The sequence below is a fragment of the Nyctereutes procyonoides genome, unplaced genomic scaffold, assembly GCF_905146905.1.
Source record: "Nyctereutes procyonoides isolate TBG_1078 unplaced genomic scaffold, NYPRO_anot_genome, whole genome shotgun sequence".
Taxonomy (NCBI): Eukaryota; Metazoa; Chordata; class Mammalia; order Carnivora; family Canidae; genus Nyctereutes; species Nyctereutes procyonoides.
The window spans coordinates 8,848,959-8,871,505 of record NW_026575037.1 but is presented as its reverse complement, the minus strand read 5'-3'; the positions used below and the strand labels follow the sequence as shown (position 1 = coordinate 8,871,505).

At 35.0% G+C, this 22,547-nt stretch overlaps 1 protein-coding gene across 1 annotated transcript in view; it reads right to left on the bottom strand.

Annotated features, from left to right (window-relative positions):
- Positions 1–557: 557 nt before the first annotated feature.
- Positions 558–22,547, bottom strand: part of TRMT1L (tRNA methyltransferase 1 like) — a 35,835-nt gene continuing 13,845 nt past the window's right edge. The window contains exons 7-15 of the mRNA XM_055319345.1: positions 22,228–22,307; positions 20,233–20,482; positions 19,632–19,844; positions 16,891–17,081; positions 7,006–7,084; positions 4,315–4,481; positions 3,751–3,813; positions 1,869–1,995; positions 558–1,767 (exon numbers count right to left, since the gene is read on the bottom strand). Of these exons, the coding sequence (XP_055175320.1) occupies positions 1,515–1,767; positions 1,869–1,995; positions 3,751–3,813; positions 4,315–4,481; positions 7,006–7,084; positions 16,891–17,081; positions 19,632–19,844; positions 20,233–20,482; positions 22,228–22,307 (1,423 nt within the window). The 3' untranslated portion in view covers positions 558–1,514. The remainder of the gene's footprint in view (positions 1,768–1,868; positions 1,996–3,750; positions 3,814–4,314; positions 4,482–7,005; positions 7,085–16,890; positions 17,082–19,631; positions 19,845–20,232; positions 20,483–22,227; positions 22,308–22,547) is intronic.

Here is a 22,547-nt window from a genome sequence, read left to right as displayed (position 1 = left end):
TAGGAAACTTTGAGACTGATACTCAATTTAACAATATGTATTAAATCAGATGGTCCAAGTGGTAGTTTGCTTTCTAGATTTATAGTAATTTATAAGTGTATGTAAAAAAAAGATCACTAACAACTTTTATTTCTTTTTGTGCTCATTTGTGAGTAATAACTTGAACTGGCAAGAATTATAGTTTCTTTATGGTGATTATAGAAACTAACTTGCCCTTCACCTATTCATTTTACTAAAACATGATTCTATTAATGGGAGAAAAGAAAAAACATCCTCTTAGGACTATGCTGTAATAACACAAAGAGATTTGAAAGATTTCTAATATACTGTTGACCTCACTCCCTGGATTTTTGTATGTCATGGGTGTGCTTTTTTTTACCCTTACATAGTATATTAAGACCTTTCAGTTCTAACTCCGTCTTCTATCCCCAAAGCCAGTAATACTTGTAAAAAGTTACTTCCTCTAAGAAATATGTCAGGGTAAATAATGGATTAAGTCCTTGACACAAAAATCTAAACTTTATACCAATCCTTTTATCCAAACTCTTACATTCAAATGAAGCAAGAACAATGTTTATTAATGGAGTTTCTACTAATTTTCATAGTCATGTTAGCCTGGGCTACGTATACAAAAAAAAAAAAGAGCATATACACACACTGAAAACAAAACAAATTATACCCCCCCTAAAAAAAATCCTCACTTCATAAGTTCATAAGGTGACAAGTTTTACTTCTGAGAGGTAGCACAACCAAGCAAATGAATATTGTACGTGCATTAACTGAGGCACTTGAGATCACCCAGTTTAATTTACAGCAAAAACTCTCTTCAGAATTTCAGTGCTTGTGAACAGTTATAATAGAACAATGGTCTCATTTTATTTTGACAAAATCTTACTCTGCCTTTAGTCATCTAGACCTTAACTTATAAGAAAAAAATTTATTTCTATCTCAGGCAAATATTGAAATTCTCAAAAGCTAGCAAGAAGTTAAAAGATCAATATGGAAAGAAGTAGGATTTCTTAAAATTGGGAACATTTTAGCTTCGTAATTGTGAAAACAGCATTAGTGATCTGAAAGGACATTGTTCGCATTCAAGGTAATTTCATACGTGAAAGGCTTCTGGTTTCATTTTGTGTGCTACAAACAGAAAAACAAACCTGAATCAGCTAAGTAGACATGTGATTAAGAACAGAAAGGGATGGCTTCCATAACGTACATAAAATTCCAAACACTTTGCAAGTGAAAGGTTTCTGAGTTACTAAATGGTAGGGTGATCTCAGTCATAAACTTGGCTTCATATGAAATGTTTTCATTAAAATTTTAAGTTTTTTTTACAGTAAGAAAAACCTGGAAAGCATAGCTCCCAAACTAGCTAGTTAGAAACTGCTAATTTCCTGAATGAAAACAGCACTGTTTTTTATTTTTACACCACTGAATTAAAAGAATAGAAAAAACTACAGTTGGTATAGCGAATTATTAGGCCATCTATACAGACATCTGAGTAACTCTTAAGTTTACCATCTTCTGCAACTGCTTGGTTCTGCTTTGTCGTTCACTGACATTTCAACCTTGTCAGCTACTGTATCTTCAGATGCTGACTGGACATGGCCTTCCGACTGTCCTCCTGTATAGGTGGGGGTGCTGTACTTTAAGAGGATCGATTTAAACTGCATCAGGGGTGCGTCTGTACGAACACCCATTGGGTCAAAATGAGTTCGGCTTACTCGGAAGCCTGCTTGAGAAAGATAGCACAAAAACTTTTTTAACCTGCAGCAAGGAAAGGAAATAAAATGAGATTTTTGTCTTATTTAAATCACCATGTCATTAAAGTATGAAATATACATTTTGCCATTCATTGGCTATCTTACTTTGGCATATTCATTCCTTTAATGCTGTGTCTGTGGATGTTGTAGTAGAAGGGAGGGTGTTCAGTACTGACATCAGTCTTTTGCCTTTTGGCTAAAGTTGTGATTGTTTCATTACCTTTTCTCTTTCCTGAAACACACACATACATAATATCAGATATAAGACCTCCATAATGACCATTTTTGGCCTGATACTTCCCATCATGAAAGATTTAAATGTTGATCAGTCTGAGAATACTAATTTTAGAGCTACAGAACAACCCATAGAGATTAGTCTAATTCCTTTACATATTAAAAAAAAGGCTCAGAGACTTTAAGTATTTTTAAACTTTAAATATTTTAAAACTTAAGTTTTACCTTACTCTAAAGATTTAAGAGAACTCTGTTGAAGGCGAGGGACCTGGCTGAAGTTAGTTATACAATAAAGTAAAATGATGCTCTTAAATCTAATGCTTTTTACAATGTACCATATGCCTTTCCCTCTGACAGAAATTAAGTAGAAGAAAATCATTTTAGGTGATTTGCATGGTAGAAAATTAGCTGAAGATGCCAACTGAACATGACTATTGGAAAGAGTATATAGAGGTTATTAAAGCATATACTATTTTTTTTTTTTAAGATTTACTTATTCTAGAGAGAGAGAGGAAGAGAGAATCTCAAATAGACTTCATGCTGAGCACAGAACCTAGCGTGGGGGCTCCATCTCATGACCTGAGATCATGACCTGAGCTGAAACCAAGAGCCAGATGCTCAATCAACTGAGCCACTCAGGTGCCTCTAAACCACATACTATTAAAAGGAGTTGAAGTTTTCCTGTTTTTGAATATCAACAGTAAACTGCTGAGTAACGAATACAAAATTTACAGCTTGTAATTCTATTCCTCTGCTCTTTCAACCTTAATACTATCTAGTTCTTTTTACCAGTATTTAAAACACATTTAGAGTTTGTCTTTTAATAATTTTTAAAAAAAGATCTGCTTGCTTGTTTTAGAGATAGCACACAACTGGGAGGGGCAGAGAGAGAGAGAATCTCAAGTGGACTTCAAGCTGAGCAGAGAACCTGATGTGGGGCCTGACCTCACGACCCTGAGATCACGACTGGAGCTGAAACTAAGAGTCAGATGCTTAACTGACTGAGCCCCCCAGGCAGCCCTAAGTTGTCTTTTAAAAAGCAAAACAAAACTTTAGACATTAAAGCATGACATTATATATATATATTAAGATTTATCTATTCATTTATGATAGACATAGAGAGAGAGGCAGAGACACAGGAGGAGGGAGAAGCAGGCTCCATGCCGGGAGCCCGACGTGGGACTCGATCCCAGGACTCCAGGATCGTGCCCCGGGCTAAAGGCAGGCGCCAAACCGCTGAGCCACCTAGGGATCCCCAAGGCATGACATTATAAATCTTTAAATCCTGATAGGAATCTGCAATGCCTAATACAACCATATTTTAAAGTGTACATGCACACATCTCAAATTGTAATTAAGGCCATGTGGTAAATTCTTATGGCTAGAGAACAAGGTCTTCTAGTTAACTAATGGAATTGTTATAAAAATATATTGATGAGAAAATGTAAAAGAATTACAATAAATCTTTATAACCATCAAATATGATTTGGTTTTAGTTTATAGTTCATATGGTTCTTCAGGGTCTTAATAGTTCCTTAAAGGGATCACTATTAGAAATGTGAACAAGTACATGTTAATAGAAATTCTGAATGATGCAAATGCCAGATAAACAAGTTTTACTATAATATATTGTCCATATAATGAAAAAGCATTTTAAAGTAGGCCACCAAAGCAGTCTCTTCCTCTTCTTGCCCTTCTACCATCTGCGTTTTTGCCCTGATAAATACATATTTATATCTACACACATACATACCTTGTGCAATGTAATTATCTGTTGTGGTATCATCTGTAGTTTTAATAAACACACCATATTCTTCTAAAATAAAAACAAATGAGAATAACAAAATATTTTATAGAATGACATTAAGCAACGATTCATAGTTTAAATAAAAGCTTATTTAATTCTGTCCACACTGCTTTTATGAAATATATGAGATTTTGTGGTAAAAACAGACTGCAATAATTATATTTTTTAACCCTCTAACAATAGCTACTGCTTCTAATGACTGTGAGAATACTGGAATATATAATAGGCCCACCCTTCTATCAACAGCCTGATAAAACTACAAAAACCTATTTATACTAAAGGACAAAAAACAGCCTTAGTAATAAATAGCCTGTGTCTCAATAGACATTATGAAAATTTTTGGTCACGCTACTCTCAATTATCTAAGGTTTCTCTTCCTAGAAAATAGATATAGGGTAATAAAATCACAACAGATTTTTAGTTCTTTTAATCTACTAAAATTAAGGGAAAAAATATATGTATCTTAATACAACTGTTGCTCATTTCAGGCCCTGAATATGAATTAGTCACCTTGCTTGTTGAGATTTGAAGGTGCATGAACTGAAAATTGACTTTGAGGAGTACATTCTGATTCAAAGATTAATGTCTTTATTAGGGTCTGAATGTCATCTAAACCATGGTGAAGAGATTCAAATAGCATTCTTTTGAGGAATCCAGTATTGAAAAGGGAACTTGACCTGAAAAAAGAAAATATAGAGAACTGAGTTTGAGAACTATTAAAGAAGTCTGTAATTTAACTACAACTAAGATATATAATTATACAATGGAGTAAATGCTGAAATTAAAGAATTTATGATTTAATTTAAAATTATTTTCTATTTTTCAACTCTTTTTATCACATTGGTTCTCTAAGTGGGATTAGTCATGGAAATTTCATTGAAAGTAAATCATACATGGGGGTGTGGAGGATATACCAAAGTATAAAATACAGTGTTTGCTCTATAAAAGCCTATAAATCTAGACAGGCACATAGTATTATACAGAAATTTTCATAATGTATATTCCTGTCAGTGAAATCTTAATCCAATATGTTTATGTACGGTTAGGTGGCACAGGAGTATATCTAGGAGAATCAGATGCTGTAATGGTGATTTCCTTAAAAAATGGCACAAGGGTAAGTCTGATATGCTTCCTATTTGAGAATTGCAGGTATAATGTACAGGATATGAAATTCTAAGTCAGATAAACCTATATTCTCATCTTGGATCCACCATTTACTACCTATATAATCTTGAGTAATTTTGAGTCTCATATTCCTCATCATAAAGTAGATAATAAAACTTCTCACAGACTTGTTAGGAATTAATGAGCTAGCACACAAAATCCTTAGTCATAGTATATCCTCAATGAATGATAGCTATTAGGTTAGCAAATATATATGAAAGAATATATGATTTTAAAGTGTCAAATGAATGACCAATATGAGATTTACTGAAAAGGATATATAATTTGGGGTTAAAGCACTAAAGAGAGACTTCAAAACAGACATAATCTGAATTGGAGCTGGAGAAAGGGGAAGAGACTCCGCATCAGAGTCAAGACATGAACAATGGTTTTAAGTGAAGAAGTCCTACGAGATGGTTTACGACTCAGTGTTGCAATAAAAAAACCTGAGTTCTGGCCCTGCCAGTGCTAATAATTTTGGAGGGGTCAGTTTCAGCTACACTTAAAAACACTGCCATACTCTGTTCTCATCTGTAGAATGAGGGGGTTCGCCTAGATCTTCCCTCTGGATCCAGCAATTTGTTACTCTAATATCCCCAGTTCTGAGATCAGTGAGAGTAAGATCAACATGTAGCAGGTGCTATAGGCAATAATACGTAGGAAAGGATGCCAAAGTCATAAATTTTAGTTTAAGAATATGTATGTAAGATGAAGATAAAATAATAGGCATCAGCATAAACATTTATTATATGAATTTTTAGGTTTAGTAAGATGACTAAACCTTGACCTTATAAACAAGGTAGAAATCTGCGATGATTCTTGTCACAGTATTGTTAGGAATCTCAAATTTCTATCAGAATCTCTAGGAACAGTAAGAGTAAGGATTCTGATTAAAAACAATTCAACTTTGGGATCCCTGGGTGGCTCAGTGGTTGAGCACCTGCCTTCGGCCCAGGGCATGATCCTGGAGTCCCAGGATTGAGTCCCACATGGGGCCCCCTGCACGGAGCCTGCTTCTTCCTCTGCCTATGTCTCTGCCTCTCTCTCTGTGTCTCTCGTGAATAAATAAATAAAATCTTTTAAAAAAACCCACACATACACAATTCAACTTTAAGGCATTAAAAATACAATAGCTAGTTTACTAATGATGCAAAAGCATACATACATTAAATATTTGCAGCTGAGTCCCATCTAAACCTAAAACCAAAGCAGACATGCCCTTCTCACTTGAAACTAATTTCTTGAAGAAATTATAGTGATCACATAATCACACCCCAGTACTACAAAATGTCAATTAAAAAAAGCCTCATTCTTACTATTTGGAAATGAATTATCTAGTTTGTAGATCAGCCAGGCTTCTCTTTGATCTCACTGTCTCTCAGCACTGTTGCAAACTTGTGAGAATAATGTTATAGAAAAATCTGAAAATAAAAAACACCTCAGGTTCATAGGGGTAGGAGAGTCATAATTATTTGACTAGACTTGAAGAATTAAATTGAAATTTGCTTGTCTTATTACTACCCGTAATAAAAAAATCAATCAAATCAATACATAAATCAATTTTGAATACAGATCTTCCTTGACCTATAATGTAATTATGTAAACCCATTGTAAGTTGAAAATCTACTGAAAATGCATTTAATAGACTAACCCCCTGAATATCACAGCTTGGCTTAACCTATCTTAAACATGCTCAGAACACTTTCATTAGCCAACAGTTGGGCAAAATGATCAGCACAAAGCCTATTTCATAATCAATTGCTGACTATTTCATGTAATTTATTGAATATTATACTGAAAGTGAAAAACTGAATGGTTGTGAGTGTACTAGTTGTTGACTGTTATGATTGAGTGACTGGCTTGCTGCTACTGCCCAGTATCATGAGAGAAGACTATTGTATTTTGCTAGCTTAAGAAAAGCTCAAAATCCAAAACTTGAAATCTACTTTATTGAAAGTGTATTGGCTCTACACCACTATAAAGTCAAAAAGTCCTAAGTTGGGAACCACCTGTATATTATTAGGCTTAAGCACATACCATAGAGGTCCAAGTTCTATTGCTGTCTTTCCAGGCATGCTTCCATGACAGTTACAGGGCAGCTGTCTATATGGGTTTTCTGTGAAAATATTACAAGAAGAAATCAAAAGAGAAGTAAAATATAAATAATAATTGTTATATTAATAATAATTTGCAGCCACTATATAATGAGGATCTACTATGTGCCAGGTATTATGCTAAGTATTTTACATGCATTTTAATAAATTTAATCCTTACAACTCTCTGAAGTAGGTACTGTTAAAAATCTCAATTATTCAAATCAGAGAATTAAAGCTTAAGATAGGTCACAGAAATCCATGTCATGGCTTATTAGAGGCATAACTTACTAGCTTTTAGTCACTATGCTACATGAAATAATTTAAATAGGAGAAAGTCTTTAGAAGTCCACAAGATTCTTGTTTAAAATAAACTTATGGGGGTATAATTTACATGCAATAAAATGTATACATGTTCTGTGAAAAGGTTGATGAGTTTTAACAGATGTATATAGCCATATAACCAAACTCTCATCAAAATAAAGACATTTCTCATTAGTTGCTATTTCTGCAATGGGGAAGAAAACAAAGTACTCCCTAGGCTTGATTCCTAGTTAGCCCCAAAAATATAGGCTAGAAGAATTTTAATTCAGTTTAAAGAACAATGAGAGGCCTGATATAATCACAAAGATATTGGGGAAGTACTAGCATTATTCTTAATTTCCAAAATGGGACAGCATTCTACTCTGGACTGTTCAGTTCACTGAAGCCCCAGAATAGTCAAATCACACACTCCAACTAACTTCCCTCAGGCCATTCTTGGGTTATCATTCACTTTCTTGGAAGAGCCTAATCTGATCAGTCAGTTCCAGATATATCCAGAACTCAGGATTACGGTGATAGGGACAAAGGTCTCCAGCCTATTACTATCTGACATCTCTGTTATTCAAAGTAAATGGTATAATGCACAGACCTGAGATCTTATTTTAGATATACTGGAAGACTTCTTCCCTCACACTTCTTACTAGATCTACTTTGCACAGTATTCTTTAACCCCAAGCCTTAAGGGGTGTATGGTTATCGTCTTATCGTCAACATTGGATTTGTTGAGAACTATGTTTCTGCAACATGTGAATATATTCAGGAAGTTGTCCCTGGAATCATTAAGTAAATTACATAACACCATAGGCACTATTACCCAAACTAAAGCGATTTGTATCACAGTTCTGTCAGTTACACCCACTTACCACAGGTAGGCAGCACACACATGAATTTTTTATTAGATTGTTTCTTTTTTTTTTTTTAATTTATTTATGATAGTCACAGAGAGAGAGAGAGAGGCAGAGACACAGGCAGAGGGAGAAGCAGGCTCCATGCACCGGGAGCCCGATGTGGGATTCGATTCCGGGTCGCCAGAATCGTGCCCTGGGCCAAAGGCAGGGGCCAAACCGCTGCGCCACCCAGGGATCTCTATTAGATTGTTTCTTGATGCATTTACAAAATGCTCCCATCATGCCAATGTATGTCTTTTCCCAAGCCCCTTGCCCAGGATTTCTCAGTGCTAGGCCAGCAACAGCAAATTCCCTCTTTGGCGGGTCAGCAATATCAAATTATCAGTAGCAAAAACTGACAGTATAAAGAAAGAAAACTAGTATGTCCATGTCATTGGTATATAGGCTATGAAGACAATTCCAGATAAGGAATTAAAAAATAATCAGAGCCTTCTTTTTAAATGCAATGGATTGGACATGTACATTATCTCTGCTATCTCTTAAAGCATTATTATAATGAGAACAAAGGAATAAAAATCAAAACCAAGGATAAATACAATGGAACTGGTGGAAACAAGATGAGAAATGTCCATACAATTTGAGAAAGGGAAATCAGGTACACAAGGGGATAACTGATTTATTAGCAGACCAGAGAACGCCAAAGCTAACTCTGAAATGGGCAGGCATGCTACTAATAAAACAGCAAGCCCACTAGTGTTGTGGGACCCCAGAAAGACCTGAGAATGGAAGGTACTGATCATCTTAAAAGATGGGTATAGGGCAGTAGTGCAAAAAAGAACTCTGGCTAAAAATTTTTAAGGAGTTTGATTAAGACCCCTAGATTTCCTTCTTTAATACCCACAATCAGACTTCTGTGCTTCCTCACTCCAAAAAATGAAGTTAATCTTGCATAAGACTGAACCATTGAGGACATGGAACCAGAGGCATCAGTCACAGTGGAGAATAAGGAGATTTATGAAAAGAGATTAAGATTAAATAAAAGACATCATAAATGGTAAGACCTTCCAAGTCTCCTTCTCCAACATGGCTCCTAAAAAGCTGATAGAAGATTCAAAGATTTCTCTAGAAAAACCTACCAATCTAAGAGAAAAGACCTAATACATTGATTTTCATTTATGGAATTCCCTAGTGAAAAGGCAGACTGGTTCCTTCTCATTACAGTAAAATCCATCAGTTTTATAAACACTGACCCCAGCACTTCCAAGAATCTTTCAATGTGGACAACCAGAGACCATTAGACATTTGAGATCTACCATGACAGAGAACAAAATTATAATAGATAAAGAGAAATAGGAAACAGAAGAACTAAAACAAAAAAATATAAAACTGAACTAAAAAATTTATCTTCCCTTAAATAAAAATATACCCAACTATAACCAATATCCTTAGTGAGCTAAGATTATATTTTTTTAATATAATAGAATTTATAATAGAATAGGACACTATTAAAAAAACAATGAGAAGGGATGCCTGGGTGGCTCAGCAGTTGAGCTTCTGCTTTCAGCTCAGTGTGTGATACTGGAGTCCCAGGATTAAGTACCACATCAGGCTCCCCAAGGGGAGCTTGCTTCTCCCTTTGCCTGTCTCTGCCTATGTTTCTCATGAATAAATAAATAAAATCTTATAAAAACTCAAACAATGAGAAAATCTGAAGTAACTTAAAAACGGACAAAATATGACAAATTTAAAAGAGAGCTGGAAAATAACAATCAGGGAAATCTATAAAATAGAACCAAATGCCCGAGAAATGAATAGTAGAGCTTTAAAAAAAATTAGAGGATCAATCTAGAAGATCCAATATGTAGCTAAAATGAGTGCCTAGAAGAGAGAAAAGAAAATTTGAGAAGAAAATTATCAAGAAATAATAGCACAGAAAAAGACATATTGATCGATGGAACAAAACAGAGCCCAGAAACAAACCCGCAATTATATGATCAATCTATGACAAAAGACGCAAAGAATATACAATTGGGAAAAGACAGTCTTCAAAAAATGATGCTGGAAAAACTGGACATCTACATGTAAAAAAATGAAACTGGACCACCTTCTTACACCATACACAAAAATAAACCTAAAACAGAATAAAGACCTAAATATGAGACCTAGAAGAGAGCACAGGTAGTAATTTCTCTGACACTGGCTGTGGCATCATTTTTCTAGATAGGCCTCCAGAGGCAAGGAAACAAAAACAAAAACTATGGGGCCTACATCAAAATAAAAGCCTTTAGCACAGCAAAGCAAACAACCATCAAAACAAAAAGCCTACTAAATGGGAGAAGATATTTATAAATGCTATCTCTAATAAGGCATTAATATCCAAAACAGAGAAAGAACTTATACAACTCAACACCAAAAAAACAATCCAGTTAAAAATGGGGAGAAGTCCTAAATAGACATTTTTCCAAAAAAGATATACAGATGCAAAGGACACATGAATAGGTGCTCAGCATTATCTATCATCAGGGAAATGCAAATCAAAACCACAGTAAGATAGCACCTCACACTTGTCAGAATGGCTAAGATCAAAATCTCAAGAAACAACAAGTGTGGGCAAGGATACGGGGGAAAAAGGAATCCTTGTGTACTTTTGGTGGGAATGCAAACTAGTACAGCCACTGTGAAAAACAGTATGGAGGTTCCTCAGAAAATTAAAAATAAAACTACCCTATTAGCATCCTATAATCCAGTAATCGCATTACTGGGCATTTACCCAAAGAATATGAAAACATTAATTTGAAGGGATATATGCAACACTGTGTTTACTACAGCATTACTTATAATAGCCAAACTATGGAAATGCCCCAAGTGTCCATTGACAGAAAAATGCATAAAGGAGATGTGGTGTACACACACACACCTGCAGGAATATTATTCAGTCATAAAAAGGAATAAAATCTTGCTATTTTCAACCTATATGGATTTAGGGAGTATAATTTTAAACAAAATAAGCCAATCAGAGAAAGACAAATATCATGATTTCACGTATATGTGGAATTTAAGAAACGTATGAACAAAGGAAGAAAAAAAAAGAGACAAACCAAAAAACAGATTCTTAACTATAGAGAATAAACAGATGGTTACCAGGGGGAAGAGGGGTGGGAGAAGATGTGTGGACTAGGTGAAGGGGATTAGGAAATGCACTCGTCTTAGCACAGAGTAACGTATGGAACTGTTGGATCACTATATTGTACATCTGAAATATAGCACTGTACGTTAATTATGCTGGAATTAAAATGAAAAAGAAATTCTCAGAACTGAAGAACCCAAGTTCCTTAAAGTTCTCACAGATTACCCAAGGACAATGATCTAAAAAAGATGAATTAATACACATATTATCTGAGTTTTAGAATATTGGGTAAACAGGGTATTTTAAGACTATTCATAGAGAAAAAAAACCCACAAAGGATTAGACCTAAGAACAATAGCAAAGGGGTGCCCGGGTAGCCCAGTCAGTTCAGTGTCAAGACTCTTGGTTTCAGCTCAGGTCATGTTCTAGGGGTCATGAGATAGAGCCCTGCATCAGGCTCTGTGCTCAGGACTGAGTCTGCTTGAGATTCTTTACCTATTTCTGCTCCTCCTCCTGCTCGTGTGTGCATTATCTCTCTCTCTCAAATAAATCAAATCTTAAAAAAATAGCAGACTTCTCAATATTAGTATTAGAGTCTAGAAGACAATGAAATAATAGTATCTTAAGCATTCTGAAGAAAAACGATTTAAAACCTACAATTTTATATTTGGTCATACAATCCTCCTCAGGAAGCTACAGGAAAAAGTGCTCATTCAAAATGAGAAAATAGATAAGGAATGGAAAAATACATAAGATCCAAGATATAGGAGATTCATCAAGAGGAGAAAGACAACATTTCCAGAATGCTGGCTAAAAGCCTTCAGTGGACTTAAAAAAATAAACCACCCAAAGGAGAGCAGGAGCACTGTCTCTGGGGAGTAAAACAGGAACCCAAGATTACCTAGGTATTTACCCAAATAGAAAGGAGCTCTGAAACTGTAGTAAAGAGTATAGGAATGGATTATGAAAAGTGTACACAAAAAAGGAAACAAAAACAATAATTATTAATTAGAGTTATTAAAAATTGCACACAAGGATCATTATTACAGTATATTAACTAGTTCATCTGTGGTGAAGCAGCCTTCTAAGATAGCAGCAAATGACCTATCTCCTGGTATTTGGAGCTTGTGTAGTCCCCTTCCAACTCTTGAGATCAAGAGCTGGATGCTTAATTGACTGAGCCATCCAGGCACTCCTTTTATTTTTAAGTAATCTCTATACCCAACATGGGGCTCAAACTTATAACCTTGAGATCAAGAGTCGCACGCTCCACTGACTGAGCAAGCCAGCAGCCCCAAAAACCTGTATTTTAAAAAGCCAGAGTAGATTCTTGAACTCTTCTGACTCTGTTGTATTAAAAACAAGATTAGGATGGTGGGCTGAGCACTGAAATCCAACTTCTCTTCTTATTCCAAATCTCTAGATATGATAGATATTTTTATGAATAATTTCTAGATGGTGCTGGAAAATAAGATGAGCCAACAGACATCCCAAATTGTTCAGTACTTTCTGAAAGCCTAAAAGCTGAGAGATCAAACTACTGGAAGAAAACCACACTGGAGAGAATAGCTATTAGAGACAGAAAGAGCCATAGGAGAGTTCATGCCTTATAGGTTCAAATACGGTAAAGATGAATGCAACTGGAATAGCTCTAAGGCAACAGTTACAGGGGTTGTTCAGAAAATTCTACTTGAAACAGCTGATTATATTACTCTAATTCATGATTAGTAGATTACAGACGATATCCACCTCCAGTTTGAGGTGATGAAGATGGATTTAGGTTGGACAAGCAAGACAATACCCCAACTCTGATAAAAAATACTTACCTATAGACTCAAAAAGCTCAATGAAGTCCAATTAGGATAAACATTAAGAGATCCACTCAGACATATTGTAACTAAACTGCCACAAAGAGAAAGTCTTGAAAGCAGTAAAAGAAAAATAATTTATCAAATACAAGAGAACAAAAAAACAAGAACTGACTGACTTCTCATCAGAAATAACAGAGGCCACAAGGCACTGGAATGCTGTATTCAAAGTGCTGAAAGAAAAAAACTCCTGTCAACCAATAATTCTATATTCAACAAAACTATCCTTTAAAAAGGAAGGTGAAATAAAGACATCACCAGATAAACAAAAACTGGGAGAGTTTGTTGTAGAAAGAATAAAGGAGGTTCTTCAGGTTGAAAGGAAATGAAATAGATTAACTTGAATCCAAAGTTAGAACTAAAGAACACTAGAAATGTAATTATGTGGGTAACTATAAAAGATATGTGTGTCTGTGTGTTATTTCTCTTGTCTTAATTTCTTTGAAAATCATAAGAATATTTAAAAAGTAACTATTATATTGTTTGGGTCTCCACAGATGTAATTAACAGAAGACAAAAATAGCATACAAGGGGAGAGGAAAATAGAATTACATTAGAGCAAAGTGGCTAGTTTTTGCCAGTCTGTAGTCAATATAACTTGAGGCAGCTCAAGAGAAGTTAAAGTTGTATATTGTAATCCCTGGAGAAACCGTTAAGAAAATGACTGAAAAATGTATAATGAAAAAAATCAGTAGAGGGATTAAAATGACACACTAAAAATATGTTTAACACTAAAAAAGGCAACAAAGGCGAAACAGAACAAAAAGACATGAAACACATAAAAACAAATAGTAAAAGAACATAAAGCCAATCAATTCCAAGAATGACATTTAGTAGGAAGGTCTAAAACTCTCAATCAAAAGGCAGAAATGATCAGACTGAATTAAAAGGCAAGATCAAATAAGATACTTATGGATTGAAAGTAAAAGGATGAGAAAAATATATTATGCCAAGAATAACTAAGAGTGGTATTTATATTAATATCAGATAATCTAAGCTTTCAGAGAAATATCACAGAGATAAAGACGGACATTTTATAATGGTAAAATGGCCATACATGAAGAAGATAAAACAATTACAAATCTGTGTGAACATTTCTAGGAGATAAAATGCTAGTTAAAGACGGGCTGAGGAGATCTAGCAGAGGCATAATACAAAAGCTAAGACAAACATCAGAATTAAATATATATTTAAGAAAACTCTCTCAAAATACAGAAAGATTTGAAACTCTGAAGGAGTACACCATGATTTAGGAAAACTGATCCTAAAAAGATATACCCTAGTAAAGTTACGGGACTTCAAAAATAAATATTCCTTTGCGCAGCCAGGCAAAATAATCATGTCACATAAAAGAAGGAAAAGTTACAATGATATTCAGTAACAGATAACAGTATAAAAACTTTCAAAAGGCACACAAACTCTCAACTCTTTAAGTGATTAGAGAAATTATGGCAAAAAGAGTGATGAGTACTAAACACATTTAATGTGTAGATTTCGTTGGTGAAATAGAATATGTTACATTCTAATAAATGTATAATGAACACAAATTAGGAAGGGAAAATGGGAGGCTGATTACCTCATTTATGACACCAAGAGCCAAACTATATTACTTGAAACCAAAAAGAATCAAATTTTGTAACACATATTTAAGAAAGATAATAAATGAACAACAGTAGGGTATCTACCAGTATCTAATGCAGTCAAGAGAAAAGGCAGAAAGGACATGTATTATAAATTTTAAAAAGAGAATATAACCACAGAAAGCAAGAAAATTAAAAAGAACCAATAGATACCACTTGGCTCAATTCTATGTATATAATTCAGAAAAGCTAAAGCTAACCTGTTCCCAACCACTGAAAAAAAAGGGCAAAGTTCCAAATTCTTTTTAAGTTTAAACATAATCCAAAGCCTAATCAAAATGATGCTAAAAAGGAACATTATATACCATTTCTTTTATGAATAGTAAAATAAAATTTAAAAAATTAGCAAATAGAATCCATTTTAAGAAAATACTTCTTGATACAGTAGTTTATTGAGAAAGGCAGAATGGTTAATTACTGGGAAATTTTATTACATTTAATCATATCAATACACCGAAGAAGAAATACTATATAATCATCTCCACAGATGCTGAAATACATGACAAAATTCAACATCTTGCTAAAATACAATAAAACTGGAAATGAAGGGCAGCCCGGGTGGCTCAGCAGTTTAGCACCACCTTCAGCCCAGGGCGTGATCCTGGAGACCCAGGATCAAGTCCCGCATCCGGCTCCCTGCGTGGAGCCTGCTTTTCCCTCTGCCTGTGTGTCTGCCTCTCTCTCTCCTCTCTGTGTTTCTCATGAATAAATAAAATCTTTAAAAAAAAAACAAAACTGGAAATGAAGGATACTTTCTTAACATTATAAATGATAGGTATCTCAGATCCATCCCTGAATCAAAAAGCACTAGAGAGAACTAAAGGAACATGACCAGACGCCTTCTGTTCTCACTATCAATTAACACTGTAGCAAAAGTACTTGCACAAATGAAAAGCATACTAGGCTATTAAGAAGTCTGGAAACCACAACAATATCTATCTTCCTTAATTTAATTAAAAAAATACTAGCTGGTCTATTTATTTACTCTTTTATTAAGGAAAAAGGAAGATCCCATATCAGGAACACTCCATAAATACAGCTTTGAAGAGGAATTGCCATAACAGATATTAAACACTAAAAATAAAAATCCTCTGTAATCAAAATAGTTTGGTAGAGGTGCTGGAACAGAATAGAACAGAAAATCACTAAACCACTGGAACAGAACAGAAAATCCACAAACAAACTCAAATATATTCTTTAGTATAAGAAAAAGAAGGTATTCTCACATTGGTGGAGAAAGGTGAATTATTCAATAAAACACAACCTATCCTGAATATAGAAATATGAACATTCTAACTATAGATGAAATAAAGAATACATAAAAGAAAATTAACTTTACAACAGTAACAACAAAAAACTTTGGCATATGAAAGATTAAAAAAAATAGATGTCAAGAGAAACCACAAAATGAGAAAAAATACTTGCAACTCATATCACAAGGGTTAAATTCTATCTAAAGAATTCTTAAAAATCCATACTAAAACATGCCAAGAATCTAACAGAAAACAATGGGCATCTGTTTCTATGCCCCAGAAAAGCTAAACAGAAACAGCTTTATGAGGGCATAAGTCTCATCTTTTTCTTTGATCCCCATGCCTGGCATATAGTAGAAGCTCAATAAATGTTTACTGAATGAGTTTTATAACTGATGGTTTTTATATTCAGCCAGAAACATGATAATTATTTTTATAAAATTAGTGATTTGAAACACCCTAAACAAAGAGGTAATCTGACTTCTGTTCCTAAAATTAGTGATAGTGGAAACTAAGTTATTTCTAGATGTTTCAATAGAGGGCAGAGCTAGAGAACATAAATTGTAGAGCATGAGTAAATAACTTTAATAAACTCACACGAATGTCTTGTCTGTTGATGAAAGGAAATCCAGTATAGGAAATAAAGTTAGCACTGTAATCTTTAAAAATCAAAGGACAACAATATGTGTAATTAGGGATATGATAAAGACTTATTCATTGGAGGCTTATACATAAACATAATATACAGTAAAGAAAGGCTTGAATTTACCTTCTACCATATTACCATCCTTCTGAAAAATTCTCTCTTCACACCACTGACAATGGATCAGGTACTGAATCTTCTTGGCTGTTTCATCTGCAGAAGTAGGCCCCCTCAAAACTCTCACGACGACCAACACAAAATGTTCCAGAGCCACTGCAAACAGTACTTCTATGCCTTTGTTACATCGGGCTGCAGCTCTGGAAAAAAAAATTTTTAAGTTACTTTGGGGGCTTATCATTTTTCTTAAATGTTTGGCTTTTTTTTTTTTTTTTTTGACAATACTAACCTGGATAGTAAATTATGGATAGGTTATGGGAAAATAGAGTTCACTTTTTAGTACCAGTGTTTTTAAAAGATCATTACTACATCTTTTATACAAACAACCACAGGTAACAAAGGATGCTTGGCAGGGACTTCAGTAACTGGACATTTTCCATTATGGTATTGTTGGTATCCTACACTACACTCTTTGATTTTCAGTGTCACTTTGTTTCTTGTCATCACCACTACCCTTCTTTCTTATCTCCTTTTATCTATAAACACCTCTTCTAAACAATGATTATTGAGGACTAACTACATGCAGGCTAGTATATGCTGAATATTCAGTGGAAAATGAATAGGCAATGTTTTTGCTCACTATTAATTTTATAGACTTTTGGATTACATCCTAATTGATATACCATTACTGTACCTGACTTTCCCTCTGGAGTTATTTATACTAAACTTATTTTATATGTATAAATTTCAGTTTGTTGATGCTACATTATAAATGTTTTTAAGTATATACGATAAGTCCTTGGTATGTGTACACACTGGGTATCAGAGTTTTCAGATAATTAGGAATAACCCTAAAAGTATATGAAGTCTAATAATCTGTATTATGTTGAGGTAGGAATTTCAATCTAAATGCTGTGAACCCAGTGTTGTGGCTACTGAATGAACTGGCTAATCATGCATTAGTTATACTCTCAGTGTCAACTTATATAATATTAGCATATTTTTCTCCTACCGTAACATTCTGAATAAAGTGAGTGCTCAAAAAAAGGCCTTTCTTTAACTGTTTTAGAAATCCTGAGGAAAAAAACATAACTTTTTGTTTTGTAGGTAAGATCATTTTGCAGAATCAGGTTTATAAGCCATCATTAAAAAAATGTATTTATGTATGTTTTTTATTTTTGTTTTAGTAATCTCTATACGCAATTGGGGCTTCAATTCATGACCCTGGGATTAAGAGTTACATGCTCTATTGACTGAGCCAGCCAGACGCCACTATAAGCCATCATTTTATTCAAAGTATGTAAATAAAGGAGATATTATAGACATAAAACAAATAATTTTTGGAGTGCTGGGGTGGCTCAGTGGGTTGAACTCTGACTTGATTTCAGCTCAGGTCATGATCTCAGGGTTGTGGGAAGAGCCTTGCATTGGAATCCATGCTTGGTGCAGAGTCTGAGATTCTTCTTTCCCTCTGCGACTCCCCCTGCTTGAGCTCTCGCCTCCTCTCTAAAATAAATAAATAAGTAAATAGATCTAAAAAAACACAGAAAAAAACAAAATGGCTTTTTTTGGGGCACCTAGGTGGTTCTACTGGTTAAGTGTCCAAGTCTTGATTTTAGCTCAGGTATGTATGTATGTATGTATGTATGTATTTATTTATTTATTTTTTAAGATTTTATTTATTTTTTCATGAGAGACAGAGACAGAGACGGGGGGGGGGGGAAAGAGAGAGGCAGAGACACAGGCAGAGGAGAAGCAGGCTCCATGCAAGGAGCCTGACGTGGGACTCGATCCCAGGATTCCAGGATCATGCCATGGGCTGAAGGCAGGCACTAAACCTCTGAGCCACCCAGGGATCACCTCAGCTCAGGTCTTAATCTCAGGTTCATGAGTTCAAACCCCGTATTGGGTAAAGAGATTAGTAAAACAAAAATAAACATAAATAAATTTTTTAAATTATGGCTTATAAACTTGTTTCTGCAAATGATGCCCAGCATGGAGCCATACTTAAAAATAAATGAAAAACAAAAAACCCGCCCAAAACCTGATGTTTTTCTAAATCTAAAAACAACTTTTGGGGATGCCTGGGTGGCTCAGCAGTTGAGTGTCTGCCTTTGTCTCAGGGTGTGATCCCGGAGTCCCAGGATTGAGTCCCACGTCAGGTTCCCTGCATGGAGCCTGCTTCTCCCTCTGCCAATGTCTCTGCCTCTCTCTCTGTGTGTCTTTCATGGATAAATAAAATCTTCAAAAAAAATTAAAAAAATAAAAACAACTTTTGCATTTGCTTTTCACGGGGGTGCTATCCCCCTTTTGCCCTATGTCGTTAAAATAACTGATTTAAAGTTAACTTTCATTTTTAATCTCCTCTTATTAACTTAATGAAATTCTTAATTAGAGAGTAAAATATATTTTTAAAAATTATTTACTTATTTATTCATGAGAGACACAGAGAGAGGCAGAGACACAGGCAGGGAGAGAAGCAGGCTTCCTGTGTGGAGGCTGATGTGGAATTCAATCCCAGGACTCTGAGGCACCCAGGCGTCCCAAGAGAGTAAACTATTTTAGGCACAAAACTTTTAAATCAAATTATAACAGGAAAAACCCCAAGATTATCAAACAAATCAAGATTATGGACATGAATACAGAAATTTGTTCTTTGTGCATTTTTGAAAAATGAGATTGGTACTTTTTATAATATTATCTCTATCATATACCAAAACATACTAGGTATGTTGCTGTCAATCTGGTACCTTGCCACTGCAGCTACAACAATTCTGGCTGCTAGTTCCTTGTAATATTCAGTTCGGACAATGTTACAGCCATAGTGACGTCGGGCAACATGTTGTGCCTTGGCATATAAAGAACTGATATCTGTAGAAGTCACTGATACTATGCCAAGGTTTCTTATATTTCTGAATGCAGAATCTAGATAGTTCACTGATGTTCCAAAAGGGTCTAGGTGTCTAAAATCAGAAAGAATACAGATATATTTTAAAATCATTTTAGTAATCAAAATGGTACCATTGTCATTATATGTAATGATAAAATTCCATGGATTCAAAAGTACTTTACGAATATATTTTAAGTATATAAATCTGCTTTTAAATTAAGTAACAAAATGATCATGTGATACGTTAGACATATAAAGATGAAATCAGGCTTAGAGGAAAATTGTCATGCCCAGGAATTTTATTTTAAATGCTAGGAAATGTTCTTATTGCATTCCTTAGGCCAATGGAAAAAGCTACATTAATTTAAATAAATAAACAACAGTCTTTATTTTTAACCCTTCCCCCACAAAAATAATCCAGGACCATTTAGACAGTGACATAGCAAGTTTCTTTCACTTACATGAAATCAAAAGATCTCAAATGCATCAGTACATTGGCATCCATTTTGGTCACCTTAATATTACCAAGGTTTTCTTCTCCTTCTTTAAGAATATCATCACTTTCTTCTTCTTCCTTACTGTCCACTACCACTTTCAATTTATTTAAATGGCAGTTTTCCTGAATCAGTGTCACAGAGTTCTCATTCAAGTCATTAATTGTAACCTTAACTGCACTTCCAAGATGTTTTGCCCACTGTAATCCCATTATTCCTTAGGAGAAATGTGAAGGAAAATGAATTTTAAATTACAGTAATTAAAGAATAAAAATAGTATAATAATATTACTTTATAAAAACACCAAATTGTTTCCAAATCTTAGTATTTTCATAAATAATTCTTTTTCTACTTTCTCACTTCAAAACCTACAAAGAAAAGTTACCACACACACATATACACACAAAGCGTCTAACAGATTTTCATTAATATTTCTTCTAAAACTTTCCCATAGGGCAGCCCGGGTGGCTCAGCGGTTTAGCGCCACCTTCAGCCCAGCCTGATCCTGGAGACCCGGGATTGAGTCCCATGTCGGGCTCCCTGCATGGAGCCTGCTTCTCTCTCTGCCTGTGTCTCTGAGCGCCCCACCCCCCCGCTCTCTCTCTCTGTGTCTCTCATGAATAAATAATAAAATCTTAAAAAAATAAATAAAACTTTCCCATAACCTCTATTCAAATAAAGTAACCATGTTTGTTATTTTGGGGAATGGGTTTTCTTTTTTTTACATCTCTTACAATGGAACACTTTTCACGCAAAATCTTACAGAGAAACCCACTATACAATGTAAGAGTGGAGTTACTCTGCTTGGGGGATGGGAAGTTGGAACTCCTCCCACTGAAGTTTACCTAATGCACCAAAATATGAAAACAACTTTAGTGGACCAACATTTCTCAAACATTGCACAACAGCACCATTGTGAATTAACAGAACAACTTTGTATGTAAGCAAATGATCAAGAATCCAGACCAAGATAGCCTCTTCTCACAGGCTCTCTATACTTATTGGATTAGTGCCATAAGGGACATTCATTACAATATAGGTGATGGCGCTACAGGCCCAGCCCCTGTGGATTAGGAAACCCTCTATGTACCAAAAGTATTGACCGTCTTCTCTACCCATGTCTCATAAATGTAGTATTTAACATCTACTACATGCCATGGTCTTTATGAATTTTTTTAGGTTCCCATAACAAGCCTGTGAAATAAGTTCTAATACTCCCATCTTAGAGATGGGGAAGCATGCAAACTTACTGCCATGAACTGATATAAGTTTACAAGGGAACATTAAAGAGGGGATCCCTGGGTGGCTCAGAGGTTTAGCGCCTGCCTTTGGCAGGGCCTGATCCTGGAGTCCTGGGATCAAGTCCCGCATCGGGCTCCCTGTATTGAGCCCGCTTCTCCCTCTGCTTGTGTCCCTGCCTCTCTCTCTCTAGGTCTAGCGTGAATAAATAAAATCTTTAAAAAAAAAAAAAAAAAAACAACAAAGGAACATTAAAGAAAGGACTGAAAAGCTCAGACATTAGGTTTAATGATTTCAGGTGAAAAAAGAGTAGTTCATTGCAGCATTATTTACAATAGCCAAGACATGGAAACAACAACCTAAGTGTCCACTGATGAATAAAGAAAATGTGACATACTTACACACACACACACACACACACACACACACACCCAACAAAATACTACTCAGCCATAAAAGAGAAGGAAATGTGGGACGCCTGGGTGGCTCAGCGGTTAAACGTTTGCCTTCGGCTCAGGGCATGATCCAGGGATTGAGTTCCACATCAGGCTTTTGCATATATTTGAAATTTTTCACAATAAAAATACTTACCCTGGATCTCTAATTTTTTATATCAAAATATCCTGCTATATAGAATATCCATATAAATTTTCTAAGAAAAGATATTGCATAAATTTGACAATTAAAGTGGGATTCTAAAAAAAAAAAAAAAGCATTATTTACCAGTGGCTCCAAAGGCATCTAGACATTCCAAAGGTTTTCGTTCCTCAGCCAAAGCAGCCAATGTACAGAATATTAGCTGCCTAGAAGAAAGTACAATAATCTGAAATAATTTTACTGTACCATGGCTTCATCACTGTAGATTTTATTTAAGAGTAGTGAGATGGGGTGTCTGGATGGCTCAGTTGGTTAAGTGTCTGACTCTTTATTTCTGCTCAGGTCATGATCTCAGAGTTGTAAAATCAAGTCCAGCATCTGGCTCCAGGCTCAGAGCTAGATGCGAAGCCTGATTAAAATTCCCATTCCTTCTCCCTCTCCCTCTA